The sequence below is a fragment of the Cygnus olor genome, chromosome 1 (genome assembly GCF_009769625.2).
Source record: "Cygnus olor isolate bCygOlo1 chromosome 1, bCygOlo1.pri.v2, whole genome shotgun sequence".
NCBI classification, from domain to species: domain Eukaryota; kingdom Metazoa; phylum Chordata; class Aves; order Anseriformes; family Anatidae; genus Cygnus; species Cygnus olor.
The window spans coordinates 119,903,669-119,919,316 of NC_049169.1; the positions used below are offsets into that span (position 1 = coordinate 119,903,669).

Consider the following 15,648-nt stretch of genomic DNA (forward strand, 5'->3'; position numbering starts at 1 on the left):
ACAGTCCCAGCCTGAACAGACCTTTGCAAGCTGCCAAGGCCAAAAAGTTGGAGAGATGAAAATAGGGAAATAGCACACCGGCACAAGGGAGGTGTCTGAGAATACTGTGCTTTGGTTAACAGGTGGGTCACAAAAATACACGTTAGAGAATGGAAGAGAACTCAGACTGTTGAAGTAGAAAAGTGCAAAAGGTGACAGACAGGAAAACAGCTTCATCATAGTTCTGGTGCTGCACGACCTAATTGCTGTTTAAGTAATGGCTTCCAAATCAAACTCAAGCTGTCAGCTACTTTGATACTATCTATTCTAATTTAAGACTTGAATAGATGGACTCTTATCTGCAACATGGATAATAACCTTTACATGCCCTGTATTTATCTCTATCGATGCCTATACTCACGTTAGCGAGGAATGCAGCGCAATAGGGGTAAGTCTGAAAAACAAAACAGTCGGTGATGAGGACCCAACATTAACACAACATGCATGGTAAAGATCTTCCTTTGCAGTAGCTCCTACTTGATTCCTTGGGCTGAATATTGTGCGGTTGTCAGACTGCATTAGGTATGCTCTCAGAGCACATCTTTCAGTTTATCTTCATCCAAAAGTAATTCAGTTTGATTGCTTTGAAACGATTCTGCAATGAGAAACCAAAGCACGGAAAGTGGAGACAATTGGGAGTTTTGCTTCCATAGCACACTCCTAATCTGAACCAAAACGCTGCTGCGGATATGTCTAGTGTGTATGTAGCGTATGACTACCCTCAAAGAAGTTAAGAAGCTTTGAGGAAGGAAGCTCTGGATAAACCATTCATCAGCAAAGAATTAAAGGTCATTAGGCGACAGCAGTGAATGTCTGGCAAAACTTCCTGCGGTGCTGCTACAGAATCACTTTGACAGACAAGTAGCCAAAAACAGAGGTAACACAAGACTCTCCCTCAAGCAAGAAAATAATCGCTGGGGTGCTAGTTAGGAGTAACACCTCCCAGACAGAACCCCACATTTTTAGGACATCACCCAAAAATGTCAGGCTTATCTACAGATGGAGGGGAAAAAAACAAAACAAAACAAAAAAACACCAACAAGCAAAATGACAACAAAAAAAGGCAAAACAATAAAAACTCAAGAAAACAAAAAAACAAGGAAACAAAAAAAAGTACACCAGATTTCTTAAGCCATCTATGTGCTTTTCTTATCTTCAAAAGCTGTGTGCTCCCTGTGGAAATTAAGCAATGCTCTGGCTCTAAGAATTCAACCTTGTTAACCCACTAAACTCTATTCAAATTCAGCTGAAGTGATGTGTTGAACACACTTAAAACTAATTACAAGAAAAAAAAACCAACAGCATTGCTAATACACAGGACACCACAGGGCCCAATCTAAGAATTAAAAATCTGAAATGCCAGTGTTTGCTCAGAAAGACCAGAGGGGAAGAAAAAAAAGACACCGCTAATCAGCTAACCTGGTAACCTAGCCACCTCCCACAACCTCAAAAAAACAGGACAGACAAAAAGCATCCCCCACGTGTAGTGGAAACCTACTATTAGAGACTACAAAGTTAAAATCTGGTTTATGACCACCATTATTATACACACTTTCAGTAACTTTCTCTCCAATCTCTGTTACCAGCTTCTAGAATAATAAAGAAGCACACAAAGTCAATTTATAATAAGCCAGGGAAACTCCATTATGATCCTTCTGCCTTTCATTTACAGGCAGCTGAAGTTCTAAATAATGCATTGATAAATTCTTATTCCACACTATTAAAGTGGCAGCTGCTAGCTCTTTTCATGAAAAGAACCACACGACCTGTATCAGAATTGCTGCAGACTGCTTCATCTATAGAGTGTTTTCACCCATAACCTTCCTAAACTAGAAGCAGCTTTGAACGTGCACTTGTTTTACTTTCCTCCTGTTCTGTGCTCCTGATTCCATGCAAATGAAACGTTTGCATGTTTTGTAAATTACAAACAAGCCAACTTCCACTTTGCAGTTCAAACCATCTACTGCTGCTTTACAGATGACAAACTGAGGGATATGAGTCAAAAGCTTCCAACTCCAGTTATAAACTGGGATGTATGCAGATTAAAAATGACGTGCTGCTTAAAAAAAAAAGGGGGAAAAAAGGAAAAAAAAACCTTTGTGTTTGAATAATCACTGTATGACAAACCACTCACTTTAAAGCAGGCAGACATTTCGGGTGATCTAATCAGACCATAGACAGTCTGTCAGGGTAAATTGGTCTTTTGGCTATACACTTGTGACCTAGCAGGTAATTACATTACAGCTCTCCATTATTTCTCACGATAGGAGAAGCAAGAGGGCACCCACTGACCTGAGCTGATGTGGATGTAAATAAGTACAACGACCTTAATTTTCACATAGCGCTAAAGTTAGGGAACTTGCTGCTGCAAGACAGCGTTGAGGACAAACATTGAAATGGTTTAAAAAAAAAAAAGTAAAGTAAAAATGAACAAATGGATGTAGATTTGGCAACTCCTGCAACACACAACCTCCAGCTGTATCCTCTACCCCAGGAAGATCCTCATCAGCTGATAGTCCAGCAAAACACCAAGGGATGGATCACTCTGCCCATGCTCTGCCGTAAGACACCTCCCATAGCATCTCACCCCAGCTCCTGGCACAACACACAACGCCAGGCTGACATTTGGGTTGATCCAGTTCTTAGAAGCGTATGCTAAAACAGCTAACCGTTTAGCTTCCAGCAAGCTCCAAGTTATTAATGCCCAGTTTAGTATCTTATGTATTTACCGTCAGACAGTTTCCAAGTGTTTCAACTAAAAAAGTTCAGGAGCCATCTAGCCTTCAGATCTTAAAGTTTTTTTCAAAGAAAGCACGTATTATTACATCTTCGGAGGTACCATATATACTTCTACTGGTAACGATCTGGCTATAAAAGAAGGGAAGTGATCTGGTGCCCAGCAAGGAATGAGTAACTCTGCTCAGTTCCTCTCCAAAACAGTTTATGGGTGGGTTAGGGCCAGGGAAGTAAATACCTGCACATAAAAATCGAGCTGATAAGTGGCAAGTGGTCTCTTCAATGGTTCCTGCCCTTCACTATCTACAATCTCCCCAGACTCTGGGTCCCACCTCCCCCTGCCAAATCGACACATTCAGGATAAGCAAAAAGTAGATTATAACCCTGCTGGTTTTATAAAGCCTTTTCAAAGCATTTATAGGTCAGGGAGGAGAGAGGAAAAAATTACTACATTTACTTCAGATTATGCCTCTCCAGGAAAGGCAAAACACTTTCTTCTCCTTCCCCCCTGCAAGTGACATTTAAACATATTTTTCATGGCCAGTAACAAAGCTGCTAGCGCTGCAGGATACATCAGAGTTGTTGTAAAGAGCAAAGATCTGGCGAGGCGTCACTTGATATTTGTCTGGCACTGCCCATCCTTGGGATGTGAAGGAAAGCCACGTTTTATTTGGGATACAAAAATCAGAGAAGGGTCAAGCGACAGTACCTGGTCAGAGTCTCTCCACAAGGCTATAATTTCATCGCACGTATGGTGCTTGCTCATTCAGAAAAGGTCAAAAGACCATGGCTAAATAAATATGTACTTTTTTTCTTCCTACCTGGAAAATCTTATATTTCTTCTCCAACACATCTTAAAAAGCAAAACCATGACGCAAATGTCACAAATAATATCTTCACGGATTTTCCAGTAACACAGGCTGGCCGTACAAAATTCAGCCTCCAACTGTATCAGTCTGTATCCAATATTCAAGCCTTCTTTTTGCAGATGAAGAGAAAAAAAGACCTGAGATTCTGTACATTTGAAAAAGATTATCCTCGACTCCCTGAACCTTTTCTTGAAATTGTTACAATGGGGTGAAGGGAAAGAAGCAATAGCTACTTTACTTCCCTCTAAATTCCTGATATTTTGAAGTAAAAGGGGGGAAGATAGGAAGGGAGGGAGGGAGAGGGAGATCAGAATGTGCATTTTTGTAGCCGAAAAACGCCTGGATAAATTCACGCATCTTTGCTGTGCAGGCAATAATTTCATAATAAATCTAAGCCTGCTACTTTGTAAAGTTTATTTTGCTTTTCTGCAGTGAGGAAAAGGTGAGGTGAATATTCTGCTCTGTAAGTAAACTGCATTAGCACTTGCTTGGTAGGCCAATGTCTTACACCTCATTTAATTTAGAAAAATTATCCAGAAGCAATACAAAGTAATTTCTCTAGCTTAGTGCAGCACTTCACAGAGAAATGTGCAAACAAAGCCTTCTCTTCCAAATATGTATGCACCATCAGCATGTTTGAATACAAGTTTCCACCCTGCCTGTTTTCCCCTACAGCAAGGCACATATGACGGCATTTCAGAGCATGTTTTAATGGGATTTTCCAGTCAACCAAAAATCAAATTGCACAGAAGTGCCAGAAGAGTTATATGAAAGCTATAAATAGATATTTCATCTTATCAATTATATGGTAACTAGAAAGAAGATAATGAGGCACAACTACTTCACTGATTTTTATGAAGTTTTGTCACATCAGGGAGTTACAGAAAGGCACACAACACACACATATATACATATATTTTAATACCACTACTTTCTCTCCCATAACGCCCACCCCTCTCTTCCCCCCCCGTGGAACTGGGGGGCGCTAATGCAGCTCTGTGCCCTGTACTGCAGCTTCACAACTCTTCCACCCATCTCCCTCACCTCTCCTCTACCCCTTTGCATTCAAAGGCTGCTGCAGAAAAGAAATATAACTTCCTAAACTGTGTTTGCCACTGAAGCCAACCTACCAGTTAACTAGTTTTGCATTCCTCCTTAAGTTACCTTCAAGTCGCAATAATAAATTAAATTCGGTTTAGAAAGACTGAAATCAAGTACCATTTTTCATTTTACACACTTGCAATTCTGTAAGAATTGCTAGAAATGCAAAAGTGGAATACTTCAACAGTATTTCTTTTTAAAGGGTGCGAACACAGTTTTCCTATTTTTAAGATTGCTTTCCTTTAGCAAGAGGGCTTTGTGTCTATGTGGGGTTTCCTCATGTCCTCTAGTCCAACCCATTGGTCCTTTTCAACCACCTAGTACAGAACAGTAGAAAAATACAGTTGTATTCCCAGAAGTTTTCCCAAATAAAGCAAACTAGTATAGAGGATGGAACCGTTTTGAACATCGTAACTCAGGAAAAGACTTGAAGTTACCATCGAAATAAACACCAGAGTAAAGCTTGAAGTCATAGCCTATCATCGATCAACCACATGGCATAAATCCATAGAAAACAAAGCTACATGAGTTCCAGTAGTCACAAAACCACCAGTATCACAGCGTACATACAAAGAATTTCTGATACTTTCCAGCACTGTGGAAACACTAGAGCACCTCCCAGAGCTAGAGCAATAAATCTATTGATACTCTCCTACTCCTTATAAAGTGATTAAGTACATCACACATTCTGCTTTTGAGTAGGAAGCATGCAGAACTATGCCACAAAAACAATTCTGAAAGATTTTGGCTTTCAAAAATCAGTTTTAAAAGATTCAAGGCAAGAAAAATGTTGAACTCAAACACTGACATGCCAAAATAATGTGCAAAATTAAGTGTATTTGAAGATATGATTTATCTTAGTTATGTTGAGAACACACAGAGTTAAAATGGTTAATTGCTGAAAACTTTATTCGCAACAGAAAGGTCCTCTAACAGCATCTGCACATCCAACATTCGTTCCTGAAAGATTTAAAAGGTGGCAGTGGGAGGCGCTCTGCCCACCCCTACAAGCTGTATACCTACCCCAGCACCTAGGGAATGTCAAGGGGAGAGGAGTCCTCTAATGCGTGCAAACAGATCACTGATGTTTTTTTTAATTTGGTTAGTTCTGTTGTGTACATTTACAGAAGAAATACACTGCAGGAGTCATTGGAGAACATTCCTAGGCTTTCTGCCCACCAGCAGCTGCATCTCCACTTTTTGGATTTCTGTGTAAAATCATTTCACCTGCCCAGAAATTTCATCAAACCTTTGCCAAGAGTTCCTGAAGAACAGCCATAGTGAAATCGCTTTGACACTCCATTTTTTCCAGGACAACACAGACGTGGCAAGCTTGTAGCTGGTCATGTCCTTACAGCTTGGCATAAGGGGCCTTTCCATTAAGGGTAAGTGCGTTCACCTCGTTCCTCACACTTCGACTTTGCTCCCCCAGATCTATTCACCAGCTCCTTGCCCCTCTTGAAGATCCTCCTTGTGCCTTCCCCTCTGAGCAGCCTGCTGTGGCTCTTCCAGGATGTCAGCAGAGAAAGTTACTGAAATACTGACGCTTTGCTAAGAGTTCCTGTACATCAATCCCAGCTAAAGCTGCTGTCTGGGCAGGTAGTCCCCCCCTACAGCCTGCTCCCTCCCTCAAGCCAACACCACGGGGTTTGGCTGGTGGCCCTGTGGCCAGCCGGCCAGAGTTAGCCCAGTGGAAATCCTTCTGTGTGCGTGTGAGCACATGAGTCGGTTTGACTTCTCGTTTTAAAGCAAATCAGCTCCCTGGTCCAGCTGGCTGCACACTGCTGGGAGTACTACTGGGGAGGTGGCCAAAATGCAAAACCTCGCAAGGATGGAGGGAAAAAGCAAGAACTCTTGTTTTCAGGCAGCAGCACACACTTAGATCAGTTAAGCTGCTTACAAAACCATGCACTCGGTTCTCCAGCCTAAGCCATGCCTTTATGTTGCTGCTGCCCACAGCCCTGATAAGCAGCAGCAGCAAACAGAACATGGCACAGTGAGTCCGTTTCACTGCTGATACTCAGACTGCTCAGCCCCACTGAAAGAAAATGTCAAGGACTGTGCTAATTTCAGCTGCTGCAGGACAAATCTATAGGAAGACATGCAAGAGTTTGCTAATGATACTGCTGTTGAGACCTCTTTCCCTCCGCAGCGAGAATGGAGACTAGGAAAAAAAGACCAGGAAGGTGTTTCTCCTCTCCCAGCTTTAGCAAACAGCTTGGAGAGGAAGACTCCACAAATAAGAGCTGAAAAATACACACAAGGTCAGTGAATAGCACACCAATAAACCTGGAGGCACAGGCAGGTGCAGAAGTTCACAACTGATGAATGCCACTGTCTGGCAGCGTTCCTATAAACCGCCCAACAAAAAACCCCAGCGAGCTAACAAATTCATGCTTTTTGAGCCCCAAAGGAATAATTCTTCAATGTTGAGTAGTGAACACTTAGAAATATGGCTAATATAACAGATATTACACACTAGGCAGTTAATTTAGAGGCAGGGATTTAAGGAGGAATTGGTGTAAACTGATCCTTGAAATTGGTTCATGGAATTCATTATTACACTATATGGAAACAAGGAGCTCAGAGGAACAGGAATATCCAGAATTACAACGACAGCAGATAATGTCTTGCTGTAAACAAAGAAAACCATCTCACGTAATCTACGGTTCTGTGAAAAAACAGAAGTAGTTCTGCAGTTTCAGGCAAGAAAACGAACTATGATAAACTGTTCCAATATTACCTTCCACGTGTCTTCCCTCCATTTTTTAGTATTACTTAATCTGAACGCTGTTGGAGTAATCTTATTGGAGCAGACTGACCGCCATGCTGAAAAACCAGAGGTATGTTGAGTGGATAATCATAAAACATGAGATGCCAACTTTCAACAGTTGTTTCAGAAGCAAGGTGAGAAGGTTGATTCAAATGCTTTAAAGGAAACCCTCCACTGAGCAGGTACACAGCACAGTGCAATGGATAAGATTTGAGTGATCTCAAGCCTCTAAGACATCTGCTCAGAAAAAAATTACACAAGGAGGGACTCTTAGTTAGAGAACAGGCAACATTTCATTTGCCACTGTATTGTTTTAGGAGTCTTTGCCCTAAATTCCAACATAACGGAGCTGGGTTGTACAAATGCTTCTCATCAGTTTTTACAAATGTATTTCCGAAAAGGTGAGTAACTTTTACCCAAAGTTAGTAATGATTACATAAAATATCTTTAAAAGTGAGCCCCAGCCTGAAAATATGTATATATCAGTTTCAACAAATATATGACTAGTAAGCCAAAACACAGGGTGTGATTTTAGATGGTTAGCATGCAATTTCTTTAACCCTGTTTGCAGATAGGCTTTGCTTTTGAAATGTAGCTATTTTAATAATGATATTCAGCAACCTTGGTTAAAGCACAAGTCACTTGATAATTAGTACCATCAAAACTAATGGCAAAAAGAGAATGGTATAAGCTTATTTCAGACTTCACAAATGCGTATCCCATTTTACTGAACAGGACTCAGTAAATAGAACAAAGGTAAACAAGGAAAAGCCTGGGTATTGTCAGATTAGATTTCAAGAGGTCAAATAGCTACTGACATCTGAACTCAAACAAAAATAGCTGGCAGCGGAACAGACATTAGACATGAGGTCATTTAATCCACTCCCTTACCAGTTCTGTATTATTTTCTACTGTGCACTGCAAGTACTTTTGTTTATAATGTCGAAGGGGAGAGGAAGCAAGGGATGTGGGGAGAGACGGGGGGGAAAAGCAGGCTGTCTCTGGAGGCTGAAGCAAAATAGGCACTAGTGACATGAGCCAGACAAAGATGGCACACTGGAAACACAGTTGATAGGAGTTCATGAAAGGGTAAGACTGTATGGAAAGCAGCAGAGAAGTTCAGAATCGAACTGAGAACCTGAAAGCAAAAGACCTTAACGGGATTGCACAAAAAATATTTTTTTTGCCTATAGGGAGCTGGAGAAAATGTGAAGATACAGAACAAATGAGATTGATGAGATTAATGGACAAGCGGAGTGGATGGGCAAAACGGCTTTGTTTTTTTTTCTTTTTTCCCCAGTACTTATACTGGGAGTGAATGGTACCGACTGCATGTTGTGTTGCTCCCTCGCCCGCCCAGTTGTTGATAGGAGCTGCTGGGTAAGGGATATGATCTGGGGTCAAAAGCAAGTCAGACTTTTTTTCCCCAGCAGGATTAATCCTCTGATCCACCTCACCAGATGAATATGGAACAGTTATGCTATTAGAAAGGAAGGAGACCACAGAGGTATGCAGGGCAGCATATGGGAAAAGAAGAACAGGAAAAAGGAAAGGAGCTGCTGTAAAACAACATAGCAAACACAAACTTTTCGCAACAATATGGCCTAAAATAAGCTAACACCGTACTGAAGCATATTCTGTCCCTGCTTTTGCCTCAGAGTTCCTTCATGACTTGACAGAAGTCACTTTAAAATGCACACAGTTAGTGCCTGCGCTTAAACACCATTTTATTTGAGAGACGCTTTTCTCAAAATCCGAGTGTTTGATTTGTAAAAGTGGCGGAGGCCTAGACCAGCAATTCAATTTATTTGAACCTGTGCACTTAATGTAAACCACGATATGGAAGTCGAAACCATGAAAAAACACAGATCCTGGGTGTTCCTGAACCAATCTGCACAGCTTTACCCTCCATTCTTCATATGGAAGTACAGGGATGATAACTAACAAAACTCTCCCTAGACAAGGAAGTAAGCAGGCATTTGTCAAGTGCTGAGATGTTAACGTGACAATAGACAAAGACACAGAAGAATTTATAATTCAATATTCAAAGCAGAATGTGAACGCTGATTTGAACAGCATTCAGAAAACAGATCTTGAGGTCACACTGCCTAAGTACCGACCACAGGCCAAAACACTTCATCTCATTCACACCCTGAGCCAAACAGGAATTTTTATGCAACAAACAGCGTGTTATTACCTAATACAAAACCGTAGTTCAATCTAGATGTGCGAGGAGGCTGAACTGAGGTTAACTAAAGAACTTTTAATTTGTGAGAGCTTCTGGAAATGATAATCGTAGTGCAGTTGTGTTACTCCCTACCTTTAACAAGAGGAAACTTAAGTCCCTATGTTATAATCTCAGCACCTAGACATGTTATAACCAGATGCAATGCTTCGCTGTTTGAGCTAGCGCATCAACTTCTAGCAGGAGTTGGCTGCAGATCTCTAGGTGAACTCGCATGAGAAACAGACAATCCCTGTTTTGCCCGGGGATTTCCTGATACTTGCTAATTGCGAGGGCATGGAGATACTCGGGAATCCCAGGCTCTCTCCTAGGCTGCCCTGGAAGACACACTCCTTTACCTACGAGAGGTTGAAGCGAGGTGGCCGAACAGAGGAGGAAGAAGCCTCACTCCTGCTCTCCCGGGCAGCTCTCCCCCATCCCATCCCATCCCATCCCATCCCATCCCATCCCCTCCCCTCCCTTCCCTTCCCTTCCCCTCCCCTCCCTTCCCTTCCCCTCCCCTCCCCTCCTCCCCGGCTCCCAGCCGCGCTCCCACCGCGCGAGCAGCAGGAACCGCGCCGCCCAACCCGCCCTTCCCGGCCAGGTCTGCTCAGACCGCCCGGCCGTACCCCACCGCCGTGCAGCCCGTGACGAGCAGCCGAGCCCCGCCGAGCCCTCCCGCACCGCTCCCCCCGCACTCACCGCCCGAGGCAGGCGCGGAGCCGCCGCCGCCCCAGCGCTGCCGCTGCCCCCCGGCTCCCCGCCTCACGGCGGCGGCCGCACGACGCATGCGCCGCGGGGGGGACGGGGCTCCGCCGCCCGGGCAGATGGGGGCGTGGCCAATGGGAGCCCCGCCCCCAAGAGCGTGGCCGGCGGGCGCTTCATGCCCAACGGGTTAAGGGCGGGGGTGCCGCCATGTTGCTCTCGAGGGGTTTGGGGGGATGCGGAGGGAAAGGGGATAACGGCGCTCGCACAGCTCGTGGCCCGGTTACAGCCGCCACCCGCAGCAGCAGCGTGGTTGAGAAGGGTTTAGGACCCGCTGGCAGAAATGGCAGCCTGGCTGCCCCCTCCGTGCCAACTCCAGCTGGCACAGAGCATAGCATGCCATTTATCCCGTGACATGGAAGCGAAGCACGCTATGAATATGCAGTGTTTTTCCTACTTTATGTTACTGCCGTCTTTGTACTTAATGGTTTCAGTTGATAGCAGGTTATGATACTGTATACCACTACTTTTTACATTTAACTTTACTGACAGTCAGTAGAAAAAGGAATGAGGTAACAGCTTGGCCACGTAGACATTTAGGTAATGGAAAGATGAGACACGGTTTGCAACAGTTCAGGCGTGTCTGAGCTTCTTTAGTGGATCGTGACTTCTAATTTAAAGCAATGTTTTCATATATGTCATTGATACCAGGCATTGAGACCATCAGAATTCAAATAAAAGTAATTTTATAGAATTATCTAGAAATTCAACTCCTTTGAATCAATGGATGACAAAATATCTAGGCTCTTTGAAAGTTGGCTAAGACCCTGACAACAAAAGGCCCTCAGGAGGTCCCATATACATTTAATATCTAGCTGAGTCTGCCAGGTCTATCAGACCTAAGTCTTTGGTACCCTCCACCAATTACAATCCAATCCCATAACAACCCACCGTCCTCCAAACTGATAACAATTGCAACAGTGAGACAAATGCTATTTTTGCTTATGTTGATAATACTTTTTAGTTTTAAAAAGGCATTTCCAGTGCTATGAAGAAGGAATTCAGAGAAAACGTGTATTTTTAGAACAAAAGATACACTTTAAATTATGGGATTTTTACTACTTTTCAATACAGATAACTTCATTTTCCATTTAGAGTTTGCCTTTTGGCCTGAATCACCAGATCCTCTATTTTGAATTACAGACACATAATTCAGTAAACAAATGTTTTATTTATTTTCAGAAATGAAACTGTGTGGTGTAATTCAATATACATATACCAATTAGGTTCAAATGCAATAAAAATAAAAGGACATGTTATGACTCAGCTGCAACTTTAAAAATATTTTACTAAATAAATGATGGGAAAGGTACAAATTTTAGATACGCTTTCTATCTTGGAGTGGAATATTCTTCAGAATGACAAATGGCCTCAAGTTTGTGCTAAAATAATACCAACTGAAATTTCCGTGGTGTGAACAAAAAATAGTAGCAGGCTCCCTTACATGACCTGAGAGTAAGATGCCTTCCTCACGACGCTCCCATCTGGCCTTTTGCATTTTCTTGTAGGTGACGAGGAACAATTTTCATGTAAAATGCTGAATTTCTCTTTCTGCCTGCCACAACCTAACACAGGTGCTTGTGATGCAATTGTCCCTGCTGGTCAGGCAGACTGAGAATATGTGGTAGCTCATTCTAGCCCTCTCAATGCATGGCAGCAGAAGCAGTTCACTCTTCTCATCTCTGCCTCTTTCCTACTGTTCTGTGGAGCAGCAACACTTCTTGTTCCCTTTCCTTTCCGTGTAGTTGGCTGGAACCTGGAAAGGGTTTGGCAAATTGGTGTTGCTGTTAGAGAGAATGAGGAGGAAGGGAACTGCTCTTGCATAGGTGTAGGTGTAGGCTGCTTCAGCATTTGGAGCTCAGGAGGTGCATATGGATGAGTCATAGAACTTGGATTTGACTCCTAATGTTGCTAAGGCTGTCCCATCCTGAATCTAGAGCTTAACATATTTTTCAGTGCCTTGGCACCTGATTCTAATGCTTAGATGCCTAATGAAAAAGAAGTTCCCAGGAGTCCCTATTCTCTGTTATTTTCATCAGCCAAGACATCAATCTGGTTTCTTCCAAATAGCCTGGTGCACATAGCAGACAAAATGGGGGACTCCCCAGGTGGTGGCTCTCTCACAGGCAAACAGACACATGAAATCTGATCCACAAACTGAGGAATGGGCAAGCTTTGATAATTGTTAATTTCATCTCTAAGGAGTGAAGGAAACTCCCAAGCCATGTGGATGCCTGGAATTAAACAATTTCCCTGCAGTTTGGCTGGACAATGGAGGCAGGTACAAACCAATGTAGGTTAGGTCTCAAAGAGTCATAAATTTGCATTTGCCTTTCTTCGGAAGGCAGGTAGTTCTTGTGTAATAATTTATGAATGCTTACCACAGGTTGTTTAACTATGTAGTATTTGACCATACCTATTTAATTTAATAGCAGATGACTGGGAAATAACCGGAGAAGGCTATAGACAAAAAATTCTTTATAAGGGCTAAGAGACAATATTTAACTTAAAAATTATGCAGTACTTTCTTGATTCCAGACACATTGCGTAGTTTGTTTGTGAAGGCCTAGAGCCAAAATCTCAAAAGGGCAATAAAAAAGCTAAAAAGGACTCTGTGATTGGAGGACAAGAAATGTCACAATTATATTGGAAGAGAACAAATTCTTATTGATACTTACTGGAAGTAGAGGAGGCATAAAAGCAGAACTTACGAGGCTTACAGTTATGTAGACTTTCTCTCCAGAAATTTGTCATTTTTAATAATAGTGTAATAAAAGTGTAATAATAGTGTAATAAAAGTGTAATAATAAATTGGGAGAGGTATCTTGCTTCCAAGGTGGAATTTCTGACAGAAAGAGAAGCATTAGTGGTGGCAATAGATTTGCTGTTTAAGTATTTTCATTGGAATTGAAAACAAATTAAGATCCCTGCTCTTCTACTTCTCATATATTAGGTGGGTAAACAGCTGTGTCCCACTTATTGGAGGTGTTCCACTTTATATAAACACTCAGGTACTCACTACAGCAACCCATCTGCCACCCAAAGGTCTCAACTCCTTGTTAAGCTGAATGACTCTCTGTTTTCATGAAAAGGTCTTAAACCTCAGTTTATCCCTAATTTCTGTCATGGAATAGAAATAATTTTGAAGTTTTATGTCATATCTGCTTTCATCTCAGTTAGTAAACACTCATTTGTTTTTAAAAAGATTGTTATAGGCAATTACACAATTGCTTGTAACTCCAGGTTACCCTCAGGAAGTCAGCTCCTATATCCTGAAGAAAAGAGGTATAAAAGTGAGAATCCAGCCAGACCTTTCTGGAGTGAAACAATTATCATATACCCTGTAGCCCAAGAGCAGGGTAAAGAGTGGGACAAACAAGGATTCCAGCTGAAGGGAGATGGAAGTCCAAATTCTCAGTAAAAAAAGTTGACAAGACCTAAAAATATAGGAGGAAGCAGAGTTGTGGCTTGCACGATAACTGTGGTGCTATACTATTTTCTTGAAAGAAACATTCATCAATATTAGAGTATATACCGTAATTATAGACACAGCATACACATATAAATAAAATGTCTTATGAAATCTTTTTTATGTGTGTAATACGATACAATTAAAAATACTTCTAAATATAGAACTTGGAACAAGCAAAGGGAAAAGATATAAAGTGTTATTTCTGCCCAGAATGGTGCATGTTTATTGTGGGTGCTGTGTTTCAAACTCACAAAGTTTTCCTTTTTATGCTGCACATTATATTTGCACGGATAAATTGTGTCTTGCACTACAGCATTTCCCTAGATGCTACTCTTCCACATAAATGTAACTGGTTTATTATCTCTTTGTCCTCAAACGGAGCAAACAATGGTAAACGCAAGAGGTTTCTAAAGTTGCTGTGTCAGACACATATTCAATGTCCTCATTAATCAACATTTCCTGCTCTATGACTTTTCTTCATCTCCTGACAAATGACGAATATCACACATGTTGTTGTTCTGTGCTGAAAGGGCTGTTTTGATAGCAAAAAAACAACGCAGACTGTCTCTCCTCCTATTATCCCCTGGTCTTGTTTTACCATCTAATTTTGAAGCTTCAGATGGCACAAAGAATCAATAGCTGCTGTGGGAATTTTCCAGTGTATTCAGCCATTTGTACCCTCCAGTCCTTCTGCCATGAGATCTTGGACTGGAGCAACATTCCTCTCAGCCATGTAGGGCTAGATTAGCCTTTTAGAGTCCATTAAAGTTGCCTCTTAATCATCCAGAGGAGTTGGTCTGGAATGGCAGCACCGATGAGTAATGATCCCAAAGAGCCAAGCATGTTGCCTTGTAATGACCCCTAACCCTGCTGGATGCCTCTGCTCAGAGCTGCTTCTCCACTGAAACACTGCATTGCAAAATCTTCAGATCAGCTGCCAAGCTTCACTAAGCAGTGAAGCTGCTAGCTGTGTTTTGTGTATATACATCACATGCATGAAATATACACTCTTGGGATATTTCCAAGTGTATTTAAAAATTGCTATGTAATACATTAACTTTTTTTTTTTTTTTTTTTTTTTAATAATCCTTTATTATTGCAGCACAATGACATTGGAATGTTTGGTGTTCTGAACGACTGACCACACATCTAAATGGCTTTGTGCTTTCAGAAAGTAATTTATGATAAGCTACACTCCCTTCCCAAACACTGACAGGACTTTTTGTGTCTTCTGGTTGTATTGTGTATTGTGCATAAAGCACCATTTTGCATCTGTGAAGGCCTGAGTCATAGTAGATGACACACATGTGCTGTTGAACAAAGCCAAACATTACAAAGTAATTGCCAGTGTTATTCCTATTCTATATTCTGCAATAAGGACAGGAGATTGTGTAGAAGACATACTATTGTTTTATCGCATACATTTTAGTTTGATTCAGGTGATCTATGAAAGTGCCATACTTATTTTTATGATTTTGAGCATTTCTTCTGTGGTGTTAAAACAAAGACAGACACAAAGAAAAAGAAACTAAGAAAGGGAAGTGAATAAAAACAAAATGGGTGCATTAATTATACAATTCCACCCTACAGAAGAGAAATCACGAAGCCCGCAGCATTGCACGACATGAATCTGCAAGTTGTTTAAGGCTGTGGTAAACCTTGGAACTGA

General features: G+C 41.7%; 1 protein-coding gene across 5 annotated transcripts in view; it reads right to left on the reverse strand.

The window, feature by feature from the left end:
- The window catches only part of PRRG1 (proline rich and Gla domain 1), a 32,667-nt gene extending 22,186 nt beyond the window's left edge, over positions 1 to 10,481 (reverse strand). For 2 of the 5 annotated variants that reach the window (XM_040530854.1, XM_040530836.1), the window contains exons 1-2: positions 517 to 635; positions 401 to 433 (exon numbers count right to left, since the gene is read on the reverse strand). Coding sequence is in view for 1 of the 5 variants with exons in the window: in XM_040530828.1 (XP_040386762.1) it covers positions 401 to 558 (158 nt within the window). In the remaining 4 variants the exon portion in view is untranslated. Of the gene's footprint in view, positions 1 to 400; positions 636 to 9,838; positions 10,069 to 10,444 lie in introns of those variants that run through there. The other 3 variants (XM_040530846.1, XM_040530864.1, XM_040530828.1) reach the window with 3 other exon arrangements.
- Positions 10,482 to 15,648: the final 5,167 nt, after the last annotated feature.